Source organism: Silene latifolia, chromosome 10 (assembly GCF_048544455.1).
Source record: "Silene latifolia isolate original U9 population chromosome 10, ASM4854445v1, whole genome shotgun sequence".
NCBI lineage: Eukaryota > Viridiplantae > Streptophyta > Magnoliopsida > Caryophyllales > Caryophyllaceae > Silene > Silene latifolia.
Window position 1 is genome coordinate 22,896,375 of NC_133535.1, and position 24,915 is coordinate 22,921,289.

The window sequence follows — 24,915 nt, forward strand, 5'->3', positions numbered from 1 at the left end:
GCCAATCTGGGATGTGTCATTAGAGACTGTTATGGATCCAGGGTTTTAGGTTGGTCGTTTCGCTTCCCTGGTCGTGACCCTTTCCTTTGCGAGGTCCTAGCCATCCGAGAAGGGATTTTACGTTGTAGTGTCCTTGTGAACAATGTCTTGATTGCCTCTGATTGTCTTGATGCCGTTAACTCTATCTTGCAGTCTATTGCCCCTTGTGGCCCCTATACTAACATCATTCTTGAGTGTAGGGCCCTCTTGCAGGACTCACCCCATTTGAAGCTGGTATTTGAGAAGAGAACTGATAATCGTGTGGCGGATGTTATTGCTCATCACTCCGTCCATGATACTAGTTCCTTCTTAGGTTGTTTTGAGTGGGCTCATGCCCCCTCCTTTGTTGTTGATCTTTGTACTAGTGACACTGTTTTGGCCTCCGCGCCTCTTTCCCCTGACCCACCCCCGTGATGTACTCTAACTACTTTATTTTCTTTTAATTCAAGTTCCTTTTATCCAAAAAAAAAAGTCATGCAAAAGAGGCAACGATAGGAATCGATCTCGGGTTGGATACTTCATGTGTTGTTGTTTGGCGTCATGGTAAAGTTGAGGTCATCCCAAATGACATGGGTAATCGAACGACGACGTCTTACATTGCTTTCACTCAAACTCAGTTTCTTGTTGGAGATGCGGCTAAGAACCAAGCTGCTACTAATCCCTTCAACACTATCTTTGGTTAGTTTCATTACTACCTTTTACTCTATGTTTTACACTTGTTTCAGCTATTCTCATTAACCGTTTTTTTGGAGCGACCGTTTTTGCTAAACCCTTTCATTCCGCAACTGGTTGGTTGTATTTCTTCTCTTAATGTTTGCATGATTTATTTTAACACAAAGTCTCATTGAAGACGGCGATAACCGTCACAAGCTTGTGATGGATACCATTTCCTCTCACAAAATACCCATGAGAGGTGAGTGGGGAAGCACATGAGGAGTGCCTCACCTTGTCCCCTCTCCATTTTTGTGAGAGGTCTTCAGCTTGTGATGGGATTAGCCCGTCACAAGCAAGACGCTTTTTTATTTTAAATGGTTTGATCTTATATGCTTTAATTTCCTTGTTATTTTCTAGGACCTATGGGTAATAATGGTTCATAACTTGATATTCAACACTCCTAAAATTCTACTCCTTCAGTCCCGATCATTTGTTTACTTTAATTTTGACATAAAAACCAAAGAAAAAAAGGACCAGATAACAAGTGGTTTGAATGATCAAATTATCCATCAAAGTCATTCATAAAATAGAAAGATAAATAATTGACCCTAAAATGGAATAAGTAAACAAATGACCGTGACGAAGGCAATAGAAAGTTTGTATAATGAAGGCTCTATTTCGTTGTTAGATTGGGACCTTGATAAAAATAAGATAGTATTGTGAATGAATTGCATAATTTTATTAATTGTAAAGTATTCTTATACAAGATGATCTAAATAATACACAATATAGAAAGATTAGAATCTTAGAAAATATCAAAATATACATTATTAGGACATTAAATATAGATATATACTAGGGAGCTAGGTAGCACGGACACTCCTCCTAACGGCCTCCTCGTGTCGAACACAACACTCGTCAGACACGCGTCAAAACGTGTCGGACACCTATAAAACCGAGTCTAACTCTCTTCTTTTATTTGGGCACATGTCCATGGTATTTGGACACACCTTCAAAAGTAATCAAGTTGAATTTATGGTTGAATTTGGTGGGAAAATAAGTTTAATTGGGCAAATGATGTTCTTTAGACGAGTAATAAGATGTAGAAGGAGATTCATTATAAGTTGGCTTTTGGTTTTGGAAATGAGAATGTTATAATCAACGTCAAGTTTTACTTTCACTGTTTAAATTTAATATCAAGTATTTTTTCAAAAATAAAATCACATATATATCTCTATAAAATATATATTTATTAAATTTAAATAACGAGTCCCATGTTATATAAATTGCATGGGATGTCGTATCACCTGTTCGTGTCGTGTTCCTTTCCGTGTCCTCGGAGTAACATATTGTAGAAAGACTATATGGAAATATCCTTAACTTGACCTATCCCGCTTCCGGTCAATAACGAATCAATTCCAGTACTCTTCCTATTTATTTAGATTCTCCATGTAATGCTTTGCATCCTATCTCTCGGGAGGACATATTTGGGGTTGCTATTTCGTGTGTAATAGCGAACAATTAACTTTTTAGGGCTTGCCCCTCATTAGTACCAAAAAAAAATCAATAACGAATTAACGACCATTGCAAACGACAATCGAAATTGTTTTTGAATGGAAAGTTACGGTTAACTATATTACCTTCCGTCAAAACATGAATTTTAAAGAGTTTCGAATTAGTCTGTTTGTGTTCTATGTGGTTAATTCTAGTCGGTCATTTTAGGGTTGGGTGATTTTTTATTTTCGAGTTTTACTTCTTTAGTCTGGATTGGGTCATTAGGGTGGGTTGGTGTTAGTTCTAGTCACTAGTTATCTATGGTACTCTGATATTTCATTTTGGTGGCATGTCGCGTGTTTCAGCATGACATTTTAGGCCAAAAACACAACACTTTCTTATAAAACAGCCGTGTCTAGCACTTTTGGCATTGTGTTGTGTCCAAAACTTATAGACATATTAACATGAGATGGAAATTTGGAATCCTATGTACAACTCCAAATATAGAAATGAGGAGGTAAATAATATAGTGGACGATCCTAATATTAAAATGGGTCAATGAAAAGATTAAGGAAAATTGCTTTGTTGGTGAAATTTTTTGACGATTCTTCTGTGTTTCCATAGGAATTGGTTTGATTCATTTCTTTGTGATGCTTAATGGATTAATTCAATGCACTTTGCAACACTCAATATAGGCTCCAGGAGGCTTCTAGGAAGGAAATTCGATGATGAAGTTGTGCAAAGATACATTCAACATTGTCCTTACAAGATTGTTCCTAGTTTGGGCTCGTGTAATGACAAGAAGCCGATGATTGCAGTCTCCTACCAAGGCAAAAAGAAAGAATTTGAAGCTGTAGAAATATCTGCTATGATCCTCAAAAAGTTGAAAAAGGATGCAGAGGCTTATATTGGCAATGAAGTGAAGAATGCGGTTATTACTGTTCCTGCTTCCTTTAGTAATTTGCAGCTACAAGCAACTAAGGATATTGGAGTTATTGCAGGATTTAATGTTCTGCGCATTATAGATGAGCCAACGGCTGCTGCAATGGCATACGGCTATGGTAAGAAGGCTGCTGATGGTAGAAGAAATTTGTTGGTTTTCGGTCTTGGCCGGGAATATTGTGAAGTATATTTGGTTGAGATCGAAAAAGAGGTGTATAAAGTCAAATCAACAAGTGAGAATGATACCCTTGGGGGTCAAAACTTTGATAACGCTTTGGTTAGCTACTTTGTGGATGAGTTTAAGAGAAAGTATGGCACAAACATTAATCAATATCCCAGGGTTATGAATAGTCTAAGAGTCGCCTGTGAAAAGGTGAACATAGTGCTTTCTTCAACTTTTGGAACTACTATCGAGATAAACTCTCTTTTTGTTGGGATACATTTTCGTTCATACATGAGTCGTGTGTGTTGGAATAACTTGTCAACACCGATTCCTCGAGAAGACCGCAGAAAAGAAGGCTTGTTTCATCGATCCTGAAGAGGTTACCCAATAAATGCAGACCTAACTACATCTAAGCGAAAGATCCAATCGAGTTCCTCTTACTGTGACAAGCTGAAAGGTGAAATTGCTGATATCGATGCCTCAATTGCTCGTTTGATGGACCAAAGAGCTAGTTTGGAAAGTGATCTTGCCACCGCGCAATTTAACTTGACAGGCCTTACTGATTATTTAACCACTCAGATGGAGTTGACCAAGGAGCATCTAAATCGATTCTCTTCATTTCAGACTGCCGAGAAATTAGAGTATGATGCCAGGCATTCATTAGGAGTCGCACTTGATTGCCTTGGAAGTTTTTTCGCATCCTTGTAAAAGGACGAAACTAAGAAGGTCTAGAATATTGATATCGGATTTAAGTTTGATCTAGCTTTGTATTATGTATGTACAATGTGTAGATGCTAAAAAATGTTCATCTTTCATTTTGATGGTGGAACATTTGATGTGTCCTTAGATTGTCTGCGAGCGGGAATTTTGATGGCAATGTAAAGAAATGCTTGCAGTATGATTACCGGAGTTCTTTCAAGATGTAGTTATTCAGTGCTTACTGTATAAAGAGAGTGTATATAAGATAATTTGGTATTGCATCAGGTACACTTGTGCTAAAACGACCTAAGAAGACATGGAATGTTTTTAGGTAACTAAAAGAAACTCTTTTAACATAAAAATAGATAGCAATGGTTACTTGATTTTCTTTTTTTAATAATACTGTTTTAACAGTCACGAGAATAGTAATAGCAGCTGAATAGCTGATACGATTTGTGGAAGCTTAATAAACTTATAACGAGCTTTAAGATGTCACCTGTTTGGCGTGACAAACAAACAGAATGAAATTAATGAACACTGTTTTGGTATTTTTTATCGAGTTAATTGATTAGGGTTAAAGCGGTCTAATATCACTAGTCGTACGTCGTTGTTTGATGAATTATGTATGCGTTTGTGCGTGAGTAGCGAGATATGTAAAATAAGACATTTGACACGTGAGATTTGTTGACGCGGAAATGATCTTCTCTCCTTTAATTTCCTTGGAGTTTGTGCATTGTGCCAAATCAAAGATAAATAATTGATCGGGATAAAGATCAGAGTTGTCTTACAGCAAAACTGGAACATCTTTGTAAATTTATCATTACAGTAAGAAAAAAGAACATCTTTGTAACATTTTACAGAAGTGAATGTACTAGTTTTATTTATGATTAATAAAAACTTCCAATAAAAATGATGCTAATAAATTATTATTTTATTTTGTATACTCTGAACTAATTTTGATTTCGTGCAATAAATGCAAGGTATATAAGATTTTTTTAAATAAACTACTTATATATTAGTTGTAGCTTATTAATTGTTCATATTTCTTGTTATTGTATTTTGTTTTGAGGGAAAAAAAAAAGTTGAAACTGAAAAATTGAGTAATGTGCTGAGACGTATATTTCAAAAAATATCTTTTATAGCCCCAATCTAATGATATCAATTTCACAAATTATTCTATAGGACCATTTTATGAATAAGACTAACCCATTTATAAAAGGCCCAACTAAAATAATTAATATATTTGTATAAAAATATTTTATTTTAATAACCTAATATTATATTTTGATAACTTGCACATTTAAATATGTTCGGGTTCATCCTAAGATATTGAGTTATCAAAATAAAAATAAAACGTAATTTATTTTCGCAGTACGATTTTTACTCATTTTAGTACTTTTTGCACGGTACTTACCATTTGCCTACCCCTTACTTGAAAAAACTCTGAACCAAATTCTCTCACTTACTAACTACGAATCTCAAATAAATCAAATATTGCATCTCAAATCAATCAAATTGCTTCAATTCTCAATGGTATTTATCATTAATTACAAATTCTTAAATCAATTTAATGTTTTTTTTAGGATTTTTTTGTTTTATTAATTAGTTAGGGTTTACAGTTAATTGAAAATTAGAAATCAAGTATGGTGAATGGAGGTTGGCGGTAGCCGACATGGGTGGATGTTGGACAGCGGAAGGGGTGGGTTCGGCATTGGAGAACGGTGGTCGCACTGTCGCCGGCGATAGCAGGAGATGGGGTCATCGGAGGGAGGAAGGGGCGTTCACTTGCGGATTGAAAGAGGTTCATCGAAGGTATGTGAGGCAGGCTGTTAGAGGGTGAGTAAGCGGTGGCCGACAAGATGGTGAAGCGTTTTTGTCGTCGGAGCGCCGGTGAGGGCGAGTAGGTGGACGTCGGAGAGACGGCAGTGGTGGTAGAAAAAGGCTGATAGTGAGGTGGTTGCAGCTGCTTTCATAGTGAGGCTGATAGTATGGTAGTACAATGGTGTGGCCAACAAAATTTGGCCAACAGCGGTGGCGGAGTAGCTAGGGGTGATTGTCGGTAGTGTTGTGCAATCGTTGGGTGATAATATACTAGCAAGATAAAAAAAAATCCACAAAGAATTAATACAGTACTATGATTGTGTAAAAATTTTCTATGTTGATGGTAGAGTATGCAGTACATTAGGAGAAGAGAAAGTAGGGAGAGAGAAAAAAAAGATGTGAGAGAAGTAGAGGATTTGAGAGGAGATAAATGAGAGGGGTATTTTTGTCAAAAGTGTACTGTGATGAGTAAAATGTGTACAGCGAAAATCAGGACCCAAATAAAAATGCAAATATAATTAACTATTAAGTATGGACTATTCTCTTATTGGGCCAGTCCTATTGTAATACCCCGTATTTTATATAATCGAGTAAACGGATATTTTTATATATTAATTATTATGTATTTTTATATTACTAATTATGTCGGGATAATAGTTGAGTCGAGTTAATTGTTTAGCCGTGTTGATATCCTAAAATCGAGTTGTTGCATAAGTTATCTGAGACGGGTTTATATGGTATTCGAGACGTGAGCTAAACCATTTACCCTCGACCCATTTGGGTTTACCCAATATCATGTTTAACCCAATTAACCCAACACCCAACATCATTTTCTAACCTAAGTTTTAACCTAATTTTACCCTAGCAACACACGACCCACACCTCAAACCGCCTCCCTCCTTCACCAACACCAAAACTTCAGATTTCACGCATAGAGAGGGAGAGAGAATGGCCGTGAGTAGTGACCACGCAGCAAGGAAGAGCTAGGGAAGCTTGTCGACGTTCATAGGCGGCTATAGGTGGCCGTTGTGGTGGCGGAAAGGTAAACAGTTAACTCCCTTCCTCTGTTTCGTATTTTCTGTCGGGTTTTGTTGGGGGTTGTGCGTGTCTTGGTGAGGTTGCTGGTGGTTGTTGACGGGGTATTTGGGTAGTGGGGTATGTGACGAGTATAGTGGTGGTGGTTAGGGTGGTTTTGGGTGGTGGAAATGGCGGTAAAAGGCAGCAGCGACAGGGGGTGGCAAAACGGGTTTAAGATGCGAGTTTTCAGGTGAGTTAGATGGTTAGGTTGGGGTGGCACCACCGTGGACTCGGGGGGAGGTCGAAACAGTGGTGCCACGGCGTCGTGTTCATGGGTTGACGGCGAGCGGCCGGTGGTCGTTGGGCGAGGGTTAGTTAGTGGTTGCGGTGGTGGTAAAGGGAGAAAATGGGGCGGTGGTGAGGCACGGCTTTGAACCAGGCCAAAAGACGGCCATGGTTGGACTCGCCGGTGGGAGTCGACCACCTTGGGGTTGGTGGTTGGTGGTGGGGACGAAGTGGGCAGCAGGTCAGGTGGTTGTCGAGGTGGTGTAGGTGGCGCGTGAGGTGTGTGGGTGCGTGTGAAGGGCTGGTGTTGATGACGGGTTACTTTAAGTGTTGAATCGGGTTTTTGTCATTGTTTAGTCATTAGAATCCGTTAAGTTATCGCATGCTTAATTAATTAATTTAATTCCGAGTTGTTAATTAATTAAAGACGGGTTTAAGTCGGGTTGTTGAATTGTTTTATGTTTGATTCGAGTTTTCTTAAAACGTTTAATTCGTTTAATATTTTACTATCACATTAGTCATTTAATTTTATTCCCGAGTTGATTAAAATAATTAGAGATGGATTTTGAGTCGGGACTGGTTAAAATGGAAAGTTACTATATCGGGAAAGCTTCTATTTTGGGGGATGTCTATATTTAGTAGTTAGTAATTATAAATATTATAATTGTTTTAGGTGACGGATTCGTGAAGGATCGATAATCAAATTCATTGCTTTACTTTTTGGACTGCTTAACTGCTTAATTGGAATTGCTGGCACTTTGAGGTAGGGAAATACACTTGTCTTATTATCGTCGTTGTTGAGTTGTGTTGACTTGATTCCTGGTTGTTGACTTACGTTATGATTTATATACGGGAAGTGATTGACTGAATTTATCGTATTGAGTATGATATCACAACATCGGGTAACTGGCATGACTTTATGATTTAACAGTTCAGTGATTTATATACATATTGCATTGCGTTAATTACTGTTGAGCATTTCATATGCATTGGAGTTGGAGGAGGATGTGGTGGTGACGATGTTGGGATACGATGTGATGTTGTGATAAGGCCCAGGCGGGTTCTGCAGGACTTGCCCTGGTGTCCTCAGCTGCGAGCTGGCAGATCGGCTACGGTCGATATATATAGTCTACCGGGGATCGGTATGGCTGGGTTGTCCGGGGTATGAGATATGAGATATGAGTTGAGATGGAGATGGAGGTGACGGAGGAGCATGCATATCATATTTATTGTTTCATTGTTTTCCCTACTCAACCTCGTGGTTGACCCTGTGTATTCGTGAACACCTGTGATGAACCATAATGGGGAGCAGATTTGACAGGTACTAAAGATTAGCTGACTTGGGAGCTATGGGATGCGTGAGGACTTGGCCAATCTACCTAGAAGTCTAGACCACATAGAAGTTTTTATCACCTAATTTATTTTTCCGCTGCGGGTTGTATTTATCTTATATTAAGTATTAGTTGGATAATTTGTAATAAACACGTAATCGTTAAGTTTTAATTTAAAGTACTTTGGTATTGTTGTGCTTTGTTATTCACTACCTCGGGAAACCGAGATGGTAACAGTCCGGTTTATTAGGGAATGTCTTGCTAAAGGCTCCTTCATAAACCGGGGTGTTACAAAGTGGTATCAGAGAGAACGATCCTCAGGCCTAAACCAATGAACCCAATGAACGTAGGGTGTGTCCAAGTAAAATGAACCCCTGGGAATAAACTGATAGGAGCTCACAGTGCGGTTAAGAAGGCGCCCTTAATACGTGCTCTTTTTCCCTCTCAGTTTTGAACCAGGTAACCCGAGAGAAATTGAGTGAATGGGTAGTTAGAAGGAAAACCTTGAATATAATCGAGTGGATGTACACCTTGAGACCCATATGTTCTAACCATTCTACAGGACAACGTTACGGTAAGTATTTTGTATGAATGATGATGTGATCATATGATGTTGTGGAAATGAGAAATAAATCTTCGAGTTCAGATTGATAATCAGTGAAGTGTTGGAATGTGGTAATCGTGAGCGTGAAAATAATTACGAAATTATGATATTTACCTAGGTGGATGTTGAATGATGTGCTGATAGTACTATTATGTCTAGTGATATGCGGTTATGTGATCCCAAAGCCATGCTAGTATAGTCTTGTGATAGTAATAAGAAACACTATTGAACTGCATGTTTCTAGTCATAGCAATCGTGATTAGATTTAAGGAGTAGATCGAGATGCAACGGGATTCTATGGGGTAGATGTTACGAAGGTATACAGTGTGAGATTTAAGTTAGGATGAGTTAGTATCGATAGTGTGGTTGTAAGAGCTTGGAACATAGTAGATGAGTGACCTAGTGCTGAAACACGTTTGTTTTATTTTACTCCCTAATTGATCTTGATGTCATTTCTTCTCTGTTAATCCCCTATGGATGAAAATTTTGTGAGAGGTAGCCTCGTGAGTTAGTGTTCATTTGGCGTTGGTTTCATGCTTATATGATATACGGATTAGGAGTAATAAACGTTTTAGTGGGCTGTGGTCAGGAAGTTCCTGTGCAGTGATGTTTTGACCAATGATTTTGTAAAAATCCTCATTTAAATTGTATTGATAATTTTTGCATAATTCCAACTCCATCGATCAGAAGATTCGCATATGTTTTCAAATTGTTAAGCCATGAAAATTCTTGATGTTTCTATATTAAATGGTACGTTTTGCAAACTGACCCAAGTTTCGAACCAATTGTCGTCACATACTTATTTGGAACAACTGAGTTGTAAAATGCTTTAAAAATGAAATTCTTGTGCTTTAGACATAATTCTTTTTCCCCTGTGTTTTTAACTCTCGGTATGTCATAAAAAGTAATCTAACTCAAGTATTCGTTGGACGGTTATTTATTGGTGATTTTTGAAAGTTACAATGTGAATCATGACTTGTAAAATGTGCATACTATGTGAGTTTTCATATAATTGTTTGGTTATTTCATGAGCCTTATTAATGTGATCTTATAATGTTTTATATGATGATAGTAGCACGGATGTTCAGTAGTTATGTATCTTAACAGGCGATAAAATTAAAGTCTAGTTGATAACATTGTTGGCATGATAACGTGAGTAAAATTGGATAGCTTAAATTGATTCTTAATCAAGGGTGAAATATTTTATACGAGTCCAGTTGTTGCATATTTTATGTATGTTTGGCATGTTGTAATATCTCTAGTATGTTCATCATATTTGCATGGTGGTCGGATATATATAAATATAAAACTATGTTCTCATATCTTGGTAAAGTTGATGGCGTTAAAAGTTAATTTTATTGTTCTAATATACTCGCATGAATAATTATAATAATTATGTCTAAATGTTTACACATGGATGATAGTAATGAGTATGTCCAAATGTTCACACATGTAGGATGCATCTAAGTTCTAATGTCTTTCATATGAGTTGTGTGCCAATAGTTATATTTATTACCTTCATCACATTAAATTATTTCAGTTGGACCTAAAATTATAACATGATAATAAACAATGTTGTTATTCCTTATTGAATATGTTCGTTATTATATTGTCATAAAATGCTAAAGTGATTCTTGCAATTGTATGGGTGTGATATAAAGGAAACTGTTTGATATAACATGACAATTGGCATATCTATATACTCGAGTCGTTACTATCAATTATATTATAATAAAAATTGTCATGATAACTATGTTGGCAATTATAATGGGATAACTCTTTTGATGATTCACATGATATGCATTGGTTTAAATGATAGTCATTATAGTTACATTTAATTGAGCCTACGAGTTGCCTAATTATTCAATCATGCAAATCAGAGAAGTTGTTCAAGTTGCTAATCTTTTATCATAGCTAGTATTCTACAAAGTATATGATGGCAAATGTATATGTTTAAACTATTTATACAATATCCCTTGTTTTGCTGAGAATGAATTATACTAAGTTGCTGGACACAATTGAATGATATGGTTGCTAAAATGTGAAACATAGGTGTGATATGGAAGTAATGTTGTCGTTGTCATAGATCATATGTAGTTACTTTATTGGGAAACATGTTTTCAGAATTGATATCGTGCAAACAATTTTTTTTATAATTAAAAGTATGAATTATGGGTATGTTGTTGATTGCTTAAATTCATCGACCTAATTCGTGACCTAAACCAGTGAGTGAGTAAAGGGTTGAATGGACGTGTCAATAAGATCCTGTGATTGTGATAGATAGTAGTGGTAGATCTATTTCTGTGATATGTTTACAAATGTGAGAAGTTCTTAAATTGTTTTGTTGATTTTGCTCTCGCTCGTTCATAGTCTATAATTGATCATCAAATTTGTTTAGTTGTGAAATCGTGTAAACCTTGGTTCCTTTCTTGTTGTTCTTTTAGTTTGATGTTGTGTTTTTAAGTTAAGCATGAGCTAGTAATAAATGCTAGTAATCGGTTAATTCCTTAATAAAACCTCGTTTCGACCTTAATTAATGCTGATGCGCAATCTCTTATCAGGTATTCTTTCCTGTCACATGTGATTGATAATGATTTTGTTGTATAGGTATATGAAAATTGAAAAGAGGTTACGAGGACGTAACCATGTTTCTAGTCGGGTAGGATTGTAAAATCTTAATGTTTATGTTGCACTTGTTTGTAGATAGTAGTTTTGACCAAGTAGATGTTTCGTTGTGGGGTATCTATGCAAATGAGTTCTATATGTCTTATTCATACTTCTGTTAGTTGGTTGATGTGTAAAAGAAGAGTGTAGTTAAACTATTGATATTGAGATTGAGATTGGCCACTAGTATTGAGTTGTGGGGCCTTTGTGCCGAGTTATGTTTACGGTCCAGTGTGATCATGGTTATTGAGTTACTTGAGTTCGAGATCGGACTTTAGACGGAGGACGACGGTGTTCTCAGATGATTATTTAGTTGTTATACATTTGTGTTCTCAGGTAGTTATTAGTTGTAGATAGTTGGGTTAAGTGAAGATGAGTTAAACTTCGGGGCGAAGTTTATTTTTAGGAGGGCAGAATGTAACATTTCGTGTCTGTTATGTTTAATTGATGTGTCAAAAGTGTGTTAACTGTGTTAGAAATGCGTGACGTCCGTATGTACGATTTAGTGTACCCTTCTGAGGTTTGAGTACGGGAGCGAACTTCGGGACGAAGTTCATTTTAAGAGGGGAAGACTGTAATACCCCGTATTTTATATAATCGAGTAAACGGATATTTTTATATATTAATTATTATGTATTTTTATATTACTAATTATGTCGGGATAATAGTTGAGTCGAGTTAATTGTTTAGCCGTGTTGATATCGTAAAATCGAGTTGTTGCATAAGTTATCTGAGACGGGTTTATATGGTATTCGAGACGTGAGCTAAACCATTTACCCTCGACCCATTTGGGTTTACCCAATATCATGTTTAACCCAATTAACCCAACACCCAACATCATTTTCTAACCTAAGTTTTAACCTAATTTTACCCTAGCAACACACGACCCACACCTCAAACCGCCTCCCTCCTTCACCAACACCAAAACTTCAGATTTCACGCATAGAGAGGGAGAGAGAATGGCCGTGAGTAGTGACCACGGAGCAAGGAAGAGCTAGGGAAGCTTGTCGACGTTCATAGGCGGCTATAGGTGGCCGTTGTGGTGGCGGAAAGGTAAGCAGTTAACTCCCTTCCTCTATTTCGTATTTTCTGTCGGGTTTTGTTGGGGGTTGTGCGTGTCTTGGTGAGGTTGCTGGTGGTTGTTGACGGGGTATTTGGGTAGTGGGGTATGTGACGAGTATAGTGGTGGTGGTTAAGGTGGTTTTGGGTGGTGGAAATGGCGGAAAAAGGCGGCGAAATGGCGACGGGGGTGGCAAAACGGGTTTAAGATGCGAGTTTTCAGGTGAGTTAGATGGTTAGGTTGGGGTGGCACCACCGTGGACTCGGGGGAGGTCGAAACAGTGGTGCCACGGCGTCTGTGTTCATGGGTTGACGGCGAGCGTGCCGGTGGTCGTTGGGCGAGGTTAGTTAGTGGTTGCGGTGGTGGTAAAGGGAGAAAATGGGGCGGTGGTGAGGCACGGCTTTGAACCAGGCCAAAAGACGGCCATGGTTGGACTCGCCGGCGGGAGTCGACCACCTTGGGGTTGGTGGTTGGTGGTGGGGACGAAGTGGGCAGCAGGTCAGGTGGTTGTCGAGGTGGTGTAGGTGGCGCGTGAGGTGTGTGGGTGCGTGTGAAGGGCTGGTGTTGATGACGGGTTACTTTAAGTGTTGAATCGGGTTTTTGTCATTGTTTAGTCATTAGAATCCGTTAAGTTATCGCATGCTTAATTAATTAATTTAATTCCGAGTTGTTAATTAATTAAAGACGGGTTTAAGTCGGGTTGTTGAATTGTTTTATGTTTGATTCGAGTTTTCTTAAAACGTTTAATTCGTTTAATATTTTACTATCACATTAGTCATTTAATTTTATTCCCGAGTTGATTAAAATAATTAGAGATGGATTTTGAGTCGGGACTGGTTAAAATGGAAAGTTACTATATCGGGAAAGCTTCTATTTTGGGAGATGTCTATATTTTGTAGTTAGTAATTATAAATATTATAATTGTTTTAGGTGACGGATTCGTGAAGGATCGATAATCAAATTCATTGCTTTACTTTTTGGACTGCTTAATTGGAATTGCTGGCACTTTGAGGTAGGGAAATACACTTGTCTTATTATCGTCGTTGTTGAGTTGTGTTGACTTGATTCCTGGTTGTTGACTTACGTTATGATTTATATACGGGAAGTGATTGACTGAATTTATCGTATTGAGTATGATATCACAACATCGGGTAACTGGCATGACTTTATGATTTAACAGTTCAGTGATTTATATACATATTGCATTGCGTTAATTACTGTTGAGCATTTCATATGCATTGGAGTTGGAGGAGGATGTGGTGGTGACGATGTTGGGATACGGTGTGATGTTGTGATAAGGCCCAGGCGGGTTCTGCAGGACTTGCCCTGGTGTCCTCAGCTGCGAGCTGGCAGATCGGCTACGGTCGATATATATAGTCTACCGGGGATCGGTATGGCTGGGTTGTCCGGGGTATGAGATATGAGATATGAGTTGAGATGGAGATGGAGGTGACGGAGGAGCATGCATATCATATTTATTGTTTCATTGTTTTCCCTACTCAACCTCGTGGTTGACCCTGTGTATTCGTGAACACCTGTGATGAACCATAATGGGGAGCAGATTTGACAGGTACTAAAGATTAGCTGACTTGGGAGCTATGGGATGCGTGAGGACTTGGCCAATCTACCTAGAAGTCTAGACCACATAGAAGTTTTTATCACCTAATTTATTTTTCCGCTGCGGGTTGTATTTATCTTATATTAAGTATTAGTTGGATAATTTGTAATAAACACGTAATCGTTAAGTTTTAATTTAAAGTACTTTGGTATTGTTGTGCTTTGTTATTCACTACCTCGGGAAACCGAGATGGTAACAGTCCGGTTTATTAGGGAATGTCTTGCTAAAGGCTCCTTCATAAACCGGGGTGTTACACCTATGCTATAGGACGGTCTTATAGGAGAGTTGATGTATCAATTTATTAACTCTCTTTTTAATTCCGAGAAAACAAAATTAGGGATACAATTTTGTTTTATACGTCGTATGTTCAAGTCATCCCTTATAGACTAAAAGAATAACACATATGTGTTATTCCCGCTCATCTTTCCCCCATATGGAATATTCCCTTCTAGAATATTTCTTTCTAATATATTGTATTCAAAATATTTTAGTCAACCCATATATGGAATATTTCTACTACAATATTCTACACAATTACGAATAATAATATTGCCGTCAATCACTATTTCTTATGGAATATTTCCCCCATATATTTCCCGCTCATCTTTCCCCCATATATGGAATATTTCTTATGGTTACGTTTTATATACTGTAATTAAAAGATTATAGCTTAAAGTTTTGTAAAAAATAATATAATTTGATGAAAAAAATTAATTTAAAATTAATTTTAATAAAAAAATAATAACTTTATGAAATAAATTATAGCAGAAATTTTTAATTTATTTATTTTGTGTATGCACTTAACTAGTTTAGATCCCGCGCAAATGCGCGATAAATATAGGCCTTTTAATTTTTAGTTTAGTTACAGATTTTAGATTTATATCTCATGAATTTTTATAAAAAATAACTTATATTAAAATTAATCAAAAGAATTGAATAATTTCGTGAATTGTATTTTTTATGAAAATATTTTTAACTACATCAAATTATTTTAAAGAACTTTTTTTTTTCGTCACGAAGTTAATAATAGGAGATACAATTTTTATGTATATATTATTTTAAAGGGAAAAGTAGTTTGATAAATGAAAATCTAATTTGTTTCTATATATAAGTTTGAGCACTTTGGAGGGAAATTTTAGAGAAGTTGTATTCTCTTAGTATATAGAAGGATTTATAATTTTTAAATTTGCACCTCATTAATATTTATCAGTGCACTCCATTGTATTTTGATATGAAACAAAAAAATTGAAATGGAAAACTAATAAAAATAAATTACTTAAGTTGTGAATTTTTTTTAGTGAATGTTTTTGTCACGAAGCTAATAGTAAGCATGTGTCAAGTTATTCTCTACAGTAATAATTTTTATATTACTGAAAAATTTAGCAACTTATACTTTATAGTTTAATATCAATTTTATTTTATTTTAATGAAAAAATCATAATTATGAATTTATTTAAAAAATTAGAGTTTATTTATAAAAATATATTAATCATTGAAAGATAATAATGTAATGAAAGAAATTTTTATTTATTACCTTATTTAGCTAGATGCTTTTTGGAGGGAAAACTAAGAGAATTTTATTCCCTTAGTAGTAGGGGGAATTGTCATTTTCTTCCCGATTTAATAGTAATACTAGTATAAGCCCCGTGCAATGCATGCACGGTGTTTATAGAATTTTACCTTTTAGTATACTATATTTATAGAGTGTAAATTGACATTTCGTTATTTTTTATTATTTTTTTATTTGAGGGGAAAAAACAATTTAAGTAATACTCATAACATGAAATGTGTATTTTAATGAAAAAAAAGTTTTTACACAGATTTACTGATATTGTTTTATAACTTTTTTTAATAACATATCTTTTAACTACAACTTATCTTTACCTAGAACGAAATTTTTTTATCATCAAAAAACTTAGAAGCAAATCTTAAATAGGGAATTATATTGAAATAGGAAAGAAAATAAGAGATTATATCAAAATAGGGGAAATATTTTAGGCGGGAAAACTTTGAGTTTTTCCTATTCATTTAGTATATAGGGGGATGTTTTTTAGAAGAAATATTCTTCCGGTTTATATAGAAGATTATTTACATGATTTGAATCTACAATATCCACTCAAATATCTCTGATTTAGGGTTAGACGGATCTTGAAACACATGTTCCAGATTTGAGTCCGTTTGAATCATAGATTCAGTACTTGAGTCGATCAAAACTAAGCGGGAAAAATGAAAAGGGCAGAAAATTTGGAAATCATATTCCAAAAAAGAAGGCGGAAAAGAAACCCTCGGTCGCGCTTTATTTTAATTTGAGACGCTATCCTATATATTAACGCAAAATTACATTTAACTGAAGCAAAAGAAGATATTGAATACCGACACTTGTTTATAACGTCGGAAAATGGGAGCGGAAAATGAGATAGCGCCACCAATAGGTATCGATCTGGGAACAACGTATTCATGTGTCGCTGTATGGCAGCGTGGGAAAGTTGAAGTCATCCCCAACGATCAAGGTAACCGTACCACGCCGTCTTGTGTTGCTTTCAACGACACGCAACGCTTGATTGGTGATGCCGCCAAGAATCAAGCCGCTGTTAACCCTTCAAACACCATCTTCGGTCTCCTCTTCTCTCTTTTACAATGATTTTGGTTTGTGCGTATAATATATTTATCGACTTTTTAAGTCGGATCAAAATATGCTATTTTTTTTACCTTTAACCTAATTGACTTGGTTACTCCATGTATACTGAATTGTATATATATGTTTGTTGGAATTTGATTAAAATACCTTATGTATTCTGTATAATTTTAAGAAAAGGACGCATATAATTGACTCGGATAGAGAGAGTAAAATATGTACCGTAATATAAATTTAGTTTTCTTGCTTGTTGGGTAAGAATTATGGGATCGAAATGAAAAAAAATTGATGTCAAGAATTCTCGTTTCCGTCACATCCTATATCAATTTTTCACTTTGATTAATTAAGTCTATAATTGAGCATTTGAGCGTTATTTCGTTTACTTTCTTCGTGTTACTGCCTGTATTGTAAGTTGTAAGCTGCTAGTATATGCTGATATTTTGTTCTTAATTGTTTGTTCCAAAATGCTTCGACATTTTTGTACTTAAAACATTACATTTTGTTGATTTTTAAGAAGGGAAGTGCTTGATTGTTGTAGTCTAGGTTGCACGGACACGGCTAGAATTGGGCGTTCCCGTGTCGGACACGGACACGCCTAGGACACGGCTCAAAACATGTCCGACACATCAAAAACCGTGTCGGCCGTTTTATTTTAATTCGCGGCGTGTCGGATACGGTCCAAAACAAGTGGACACGGCATTTATGCCTTTTCAAAACAACAAAACCCAATTTTCTGTCTCTCCGGTTTTGTTGACCAGCCGCGACACCACCAGGCCACCACCGTCCACAAACCTGCGACACCAAAGTCGCCACCACCACCATCGAACCGTACCTCTCCTTTTCGCCTTTCACTGCTTCTCTCTGCTCCCTTTGTCATTGTCTCGGTTGAGCATCACCTATTTCGTCATTCCCTGCCGCCGTCGTTCTCGCCCTCCCTCTGCCGGTCGTCGGACCTCCGTCGTGCACCAGCCTCGTGTGGTTTCCAGGAAACCAATCCCTAAATTGGTTTGGGGGTTTTAATCTGAATTTAGGGAAAATGAGAATGTTACTTATGTGACGTAAGGATTTTCTTTTTAAATAATTAGCATATTGAAATGGGTAGAAGTTGAATTGGGTAAGGTGTAAATGTCGTTTGAGGTGCTGGATGTTGTAGAGGTCTTGAGAAATACAACGACTTTCATTTAAATCCATCCTAGCCATTAATTATTTGATAGTGCACGTGACAACCATCTAACAATGGGACCATCCAGTACTAAAGTGGTACTATTAGATACATTCGAGATTTATAGATACGGGTTTGGTAATAAGAACTCTTTTTTTAATCTCTTTTGCATTATAATAAAGGACGTGAGAATTGAGACGGTATTTTCATTGGAACTCGTTTTTAACACTACCCGAGAGTTAAAAAGAAATTGGTGAGTTTGATGATAGCGCCGCTCTTCGGGTAATGAGGCTTGATGGTGTTGTAAGACTCGAATTTGGGTTTGTAATTTGGAGCCTTTGATGCTTTTTATTTATACTTTGTAGTTTGTAAGACATGTTTGATTTTGACGTATAAGAAATTAATATTGGTCGTCATTTTAGGACTTTGTGACCTTTAAATGACCAAAGTTTAGATGTTGGTTTTAATGAGCTTTAAATTCCCTTTAATTTAATATATATTGGTTTTTTTTGCCGTGTCCTAAAAAAATCGGAGTGTCGTGTCCTGTGTCCGTGTCGTGTCCGTTTTCGTGCAACCTAGGTTGTGGTATGACTATAAAAATAGAGTACTGTAGGTAGACTTGTACTCGTGTCGGGCCAGGTGGCGGGCCATGCTCTCCTGGTCAGACTCGGGCCGGGCCAGGGAAGGGGCGGGCTTTGTCGGGCCGGGTGGGGTTGGGATGTGCTTGACCCGGGCCAGGCTGATGGCCCTTACCAATTTATTTATTTATTTTATTATTTTTGCTAAAATGACAGCCCAAGGGCGGCCCGGGCTGGAATTTTAGGGTCTGGACCAGGCCAGAGCCAACGGCGGGACAGGCCAGGTTGCATAAAATGACGGACCAAAGTGGATTGGGTCCAGGCCGGGCCGGGTTAGCCCGTGCTGATGGCAGCTCTAACTGTAGGTAGTGTTAGAAATGTGTATCTTATTTTCCAATAATGTGATCGAGGTAAGAAGCATATGCCTTTGTACGCAGTTTCTTGGTAAGAGAGTCTTTTGGAAATCATACGATTTCGACTGTGTGCTGCAATCCATTCATTTACTGCAACCTTATCCTCGGATCCAATTGTGCGTTTGATTTACGAATTAATATATGATGACAAATGTTCTATCCTTTTCCCCTCGTCTACGTGGATTCTAATTTCATATATCAACTGATAATATATATGACAGATGCAAAGAGGCTAATAGGCAGGAAATTCAATGACGAGTCTCTGCAGAATGACATCAAACATTGGCCCTTTTCAGTAGTTGCTTCTCCATGTTCTGATATTGATAAGAAGCCTATGATCGTTGTCAACTACAAAGGCGAGAAGAAGACTTTTGCACCCGAAGAAATATCAGCGATGGTGCTTACTAGAATGAAAGAAGTGGCCGAGGCCTATCTTGGCTCCAATGTTAAGAATGCTGTCATCACTGTTCCCGCTTACTTCAATAATTTACAGCGACAAGCGACTAAGGATGCTGGCACCATTGCTGGACTTAATGTGATGCGCATCATCAATGAGCCAACAGCTGCCGCCATTGCTTATGGACTCGATAAAAAGGTTAGTAGCCATGGCAATGGCAAAAGAACTGTATTGGTGTTTGATCTTGGTGGTGGTACTTTTGATGTTTCCTTAGTTAGCATCGAAAAGGAGGCATTTGAAGTTAAGTCAGTGAGCGGAGATACCCATTTGGGAGGAGGGGATTTTGATAGCAGAATGGTTGGTCATTTTGTGGCAGAGTTTCAGAGGAAGCATGACAAGGACATTAGTGGAAATCCTCGGGCCAATTCAAGGATCAGAGAGGCTTGTGAGAGGGCAAAGAGAATACTTTCTTCGGCCACATCAGCTAATATCGATATTGATTGCCTTTTCGAGGGCATTGATTTTACCTCGACACTATCTCGTGCCCGATTTGAGAAATTGAATATGGATTTATTTGAAAACTGTATGTACCCTGTTGACAAGTGTTTGAAGGATGCCAACATGGAAAAGACAGATGTTACTGAGGTGGTCCTAGTTGGCGGGTCAAGCCGGATCCCAAAAATCCAGCAATTATTGACAGAATTCTTCAGTGGTAAGGAGCTATGCAGGAGTATCAACCCTGATGAGGCCGTGGCCTGTGGGGCTGCGACATATGCTGCATTTTTAAGTGGTCTTGATTACAAAGACTTTCTGCTTCAAGATGTCACTCCATTATCTCTTGGAGTTAATACACATTCCGGCGAATTGAGTGTTCTGATCCCTAGAAACACTCCAATTCCTGTTCGAAGGGAGGAGGAATTTATTACTGTTTATGACAATCAAACAACAGCGTCAATCAGTGTGTACGAAGGTGAGAGACCAATTGCCAAGGACAATAACTTATTGGGTAAATTTCGCCTTACAGGGATTCCTCCGGCACCTGCAGGTGTTGCTACAATGAACGATTGCTTTGAAATTGATGAGGATGGCATCCTCAAATGCTCATCTCAAGTTCTCTCCAATGGTAGCCGGAGTGAAATCACTATCACTAATCACAGTGGTAGGCTATCAAAGGAAGAGATTGACCGAATGCTAAAGGAGGCGGACAAGTACAAGGTCGAAGATGAGATTTATCGACAAAAAGTTGAAGCTATTAATGCATTGGAAAATTATGCAGGGACCATGAAAAGCATGTTGAGACGACATGGTAGAACAGTTAGTCGAAAACAGGAGAGGAAGATGGGTGATGCAATTGAACAGACAGTTCAGTGGCTAGACTGGAATTTTCTTCTAGCTGATGTTGGCAAGTTTAAGGACAAATTGAAAGAGCTTAAAGACATCTGTGAGCCTATTGTTGGTAGAATGTTAAGGGATAATGAGAATAATGGGCTTGCTCCGAAAATTGAGATTAGCGATGACGAATATTAATTAAGCTTGGTTATAACACAAATTCTTGTTTAAGACGGATTTACTGGGGTTATAATTAGGAGCTTTGTTGAACTCATACTCTTCAGAGTTTTCACTTTTCTGAATTCTGTTTTTATCACTTTTTTTGTTTAAGACGACTTACCATGTTCCTCTGTCTGAGCAACTCTTGGACTTGAGTATTTTTCTCCCTTTGGTAGCACGTTTATTCATATCTCGTGTTAAATATATATTTTTTTTTTAAATCAACATTGCTTGCGAAAAATTTAATTCTACGTTGCGTTGACCCAATTTTTTAGGAGAGCGACGGTGAAAGTAAAGTTACGTTGCTATGAATCGATTAACATCGTGAAGCATTGGGGATTGAATTAGACCGGGAGTAGCACGAAGCTTCATGATCGCGTAGAGCAAAAGATAAGGCAATTAACGACGATTTATGAGCCTCTCTATATACGTACATGACAACATCTATGAGGCAGTCGACACTCGATAGGAAGCCTTAACGAGTAGGTCAAAAATAGAGATGTTACTGCTTTCTTTATTGAATTTGATTCAATAATTACCTCTCGCACTTTTAGACTCGAGCTAATGGAGCATGACTTATAACCACGATATTCGGTTAAGCGTTTGGATACCAAATTAGGAGGAAAAGAGAGGGGAGGGAGAAGGAAATAAGATAAAGGTAAGGTAAGAATGAAGGGTGGATATTTGAATACAATTTTCTTCAAATATTTGTTACTAGATTTCAAGCCCGGGCACTGCTCGGGTAATATCGCATGTAGATACAAAATACTCTATATTTATTTGGCGTTTAAACAACTTTCATATACGAATGAAATTCTGTGTTTGTCCGAAATAAAAAACTATGCTATCCAAGGCGTTTTACAATCAAACATACACCATTACATAATTCTTTCGATTTGTCGAAAACGTATTCTTTTATTAAAATTGTTTAATGCACCTTTAAAAATAAAGATTATTTCATGGGAATAATCCATCCTATGGGTGCCCTGCAAATAACACTCCATCCTATCAGTAATTCCAATTAAATCCATCCTATCCATCATTCTTCACATAACAAACTCACTTAAACTTATGACCGGTTACTTAAAGGTAACATTCTTTCTCCTTTATTTAAGTATTTTCGACTAACATTCTTTCTCCTTTATACATCCCTATATTTCTTCAACTTTTGTGTTCTCTTGCTTCTTCTTCTCCCTTGTTCTTCTGTAATTTTAAGTGAGTTGAAGTCAGACATCTCTTAATACCATGGGCCCTAGTTTTGCACCTTCTTCCTTTGTTTATAACACACACAACACACAGAAACTTTTCCCCTTCATTATCATATTTATCCAAAAAAAACTCAAAAATCTCTCAACTTTCATACTTTCCAACATACCCATCTCGTTTTTCACACTTATTCTCACATATCTGCACCTAGATTCATCCCAGAATTTTGATTTACAGTGTTTTAAGGTAAATTTTTGTGGAGTTTTGGTTATGTATACCAGGTGTTTGTTTAAATACCTCAGTGAAGAAAATTGAATTAAATTGTGTCTTTGTTGTTGAGTTGGTGAATTTAAAGGAAAATGGAAGGTACGTGGGTTGGTTCAACATAAGATTGTTGGGCTTTTGTTCTCTTCTTTATTGGCTTATCAAACTTCCACCTCTGGAAAGAGCCTACACCTAATGGTTTAAGCCGCGGTTTCCCCAACTCTAAAGCAGAAGACAATTCCTCAAACAACGAAATTGCTTGCCCTTGTCCGAACGGTTGTTGTCATTGCATCGTTCGCCCCTTTTTGCCTGCTCCTACCGAGGACGAAGAACGGACATTTGATAGATTGAAACTAGAAGTTCAAGAACAGGCGGCTAGGCCAAATTCTTGTTTTAAATTCAAATGTTAATACGAGTAGTAGAGTTACTAAGAAGAAAAAAGTTGTTAGGCGAAAATCATTGGTGTTATCATCTTCGTCGTGAATAATGCAAGGAAATCAGTATCTTGTGATGGAAAAAAAAGGTGCGAGAGAAGGGTGTTTGGTGTATTTAAAGTGTGTCGAACACACTTCAATGCTTATAACCTAAAAATAACAAGGGTGACTTGTTGTTTAGGATGCCGGTCTCCTGAGAGTATTATGGGAAGAATAGTGAATAGGATGGATTTAATTGGAATTATGGATAGGATGGAGTGTTATTTGCAGGGCACCCATAGGATGGATTATTCCCATGAAATAATCCTAAAAATAAAAGTAGTCCACTACATGTTAGATTGCCAAAGCTAAATAAGAGAGAAACACATGGGGACAAAAACATGCAATTTTTCTTTTTTTTTTTTTTTTTTTTTGAAGAGTAGTGCATTAATATAAAAATGAGAGTTCATAAACCATACAATCAAGGTGGGGGATCAGGGGAGAGTGATGTTTGAGCTGAAACAAGTTCGTTTGCGTATAGTCGCATTACAAAAGAAGGAGCAGAACTCCAAATAAAATTCTCATTATTGGCGCTAGAATCCTTCAGCGAGAACTTGGCAAAAACATGCAATTCCATTCGTCGAACGCTTCTCAAAAATAATCTTGACATGAGGAGAGACTCTTAGTCGTTCCCTGCACTCCATGAGAATGTTAGTAAAGGGACCACAAGGTGCACAGTTTTCGAGGATAGCATTAACAGCTAGAATACAATCGGAGCTCACAATAAAATTACCCGGATTATTAACTGTAAACAAAAGACCTTCCCTAATCGCAAGAACCTCACTAATAAAGGGGTTAAGGGAAAGTACCCGGCTAGACCAACCTCAGAACCACACACCCGCATAAGAACGGTAAACACAAGCAAGACTAGTGGAGGAAGAAGAGGAACAGAAAGCCGCATTAATATTGATCTTAGACCAATTCCGCGGAGGAAGGGCCCAACATAATGGGTAAAAAGTAACAGGGGTAGAGGGGGAGGAAAAGCTGGCAGGGGGAGTTTTAAGGTTAGCCTGAGCACAGGTCCAAGTAGAAGCGAGGGAGGAGGTAGTAGAGACCCATTTGGAGTCGGTAGGAGGGCAAATGCCAGAGAAAATAAAGTCATTTCGCATGAGCCATAGACGCTAAGTAATGAAAGAGAAAAGAGTAACCCACGAATGGTTAGAAGAGGTGCAATTCGAATGGATCCACTCTCTAATGGGGAGAGAGAAGAAGGATGAGGGAACAGTAAACATGGCCAAGACGTTAAAGGCATATGGGCAGTCTCGGAGGATATGGAGGGAAGATTCCTCAATGGATGGGCTGAGGCAAGAAGTACAATGAGGGGAAGAAAGGATCGATCTCTTATGAAGGGTGAGTTTGTGCGGGAGTTTATCCCACCAGGAAAGCCAAAGAAAGAACTTAATGCGGGGTTGGGTGGGGATATCCCAAAGCCAACACAAGTCGATAAGAGGTGATGGGGGGAGAGGGGTGAGATTGGCTAGAATAGAATCATAGGCGGGGTCTAAAGAGAATTTATTCTTGGTAACAAAGGAGGAAGTGAGGATGTCTTTATAAGGGATGCAAGGAAGGGGGATGGATAGGATAGGTAAAGTGATGGTATTTGGGAGGCTGAACTCGAGGCAATCAATGTCCCAATGTCCACCGATGATGATTTTACTCAGTTTAACATTATCAGAAGATCTTAAAAGGGGACCAGAGATGCAGTGTCTTAAAGGTCCAAGAGGAGACCAAGGGTCATTCCAAAGACTAATGTTGGAACCGTCACCAACGGACCAAGTGAGAGAGGGTTGAAGGAGAGACCATCCTTTACCAATGCTTCTCCAAATATGAGAACCATGAGTAAAGGAA

General features: G+C 37.6%; 2 protein-coding genes across 2 annotated transcripts; both read left to right on the forward strand.

Annotated features, from left to right (window-relative positions):
• Nucleotides 1–608: 608 nt before the first annotated feature.
• Nucleotides 609–4,000, forward strand: LOC141607284 (heat shock cognate 70 kDa protein-like). Its single transcript, XM_074426641.1, has 3 exons — nt 609–717; nt 2,883–3,590; nt 3,690–4,000. Exons 1-3 carry the CDS (start codon nt 609–611, stop codon nt 3,998–4,000), a joined length of 1,128 nt encoding a protein of 375 aa, XP_074282742.1.
• Nucleotides 4,001–16,711: 12,711 nt separating this feature from the next.
• LOC141608880 (heat shock cognate 70 kDa protein-like) lies at nt 16,712–21,209 on the forward strand. Its single transcript, XM_074428225.1, has 2 exons — nt 16,712–17,006; nt 19,401–21,209. Exons 1-2 carry the CDS (start codon nt 16,790–16,792, stop codon nt 21,101–21,103), a joined length of 1,920 nt encoding a protein of 639 aa, XP_074284326.1. The 5' UTR covers nt 16,712–16,789; the 3' UTR covers nt 21,104–21,209.
• The last annotated feature ends 3,706 nt before the right edge of the window (nt 21,210–24,915 follow it).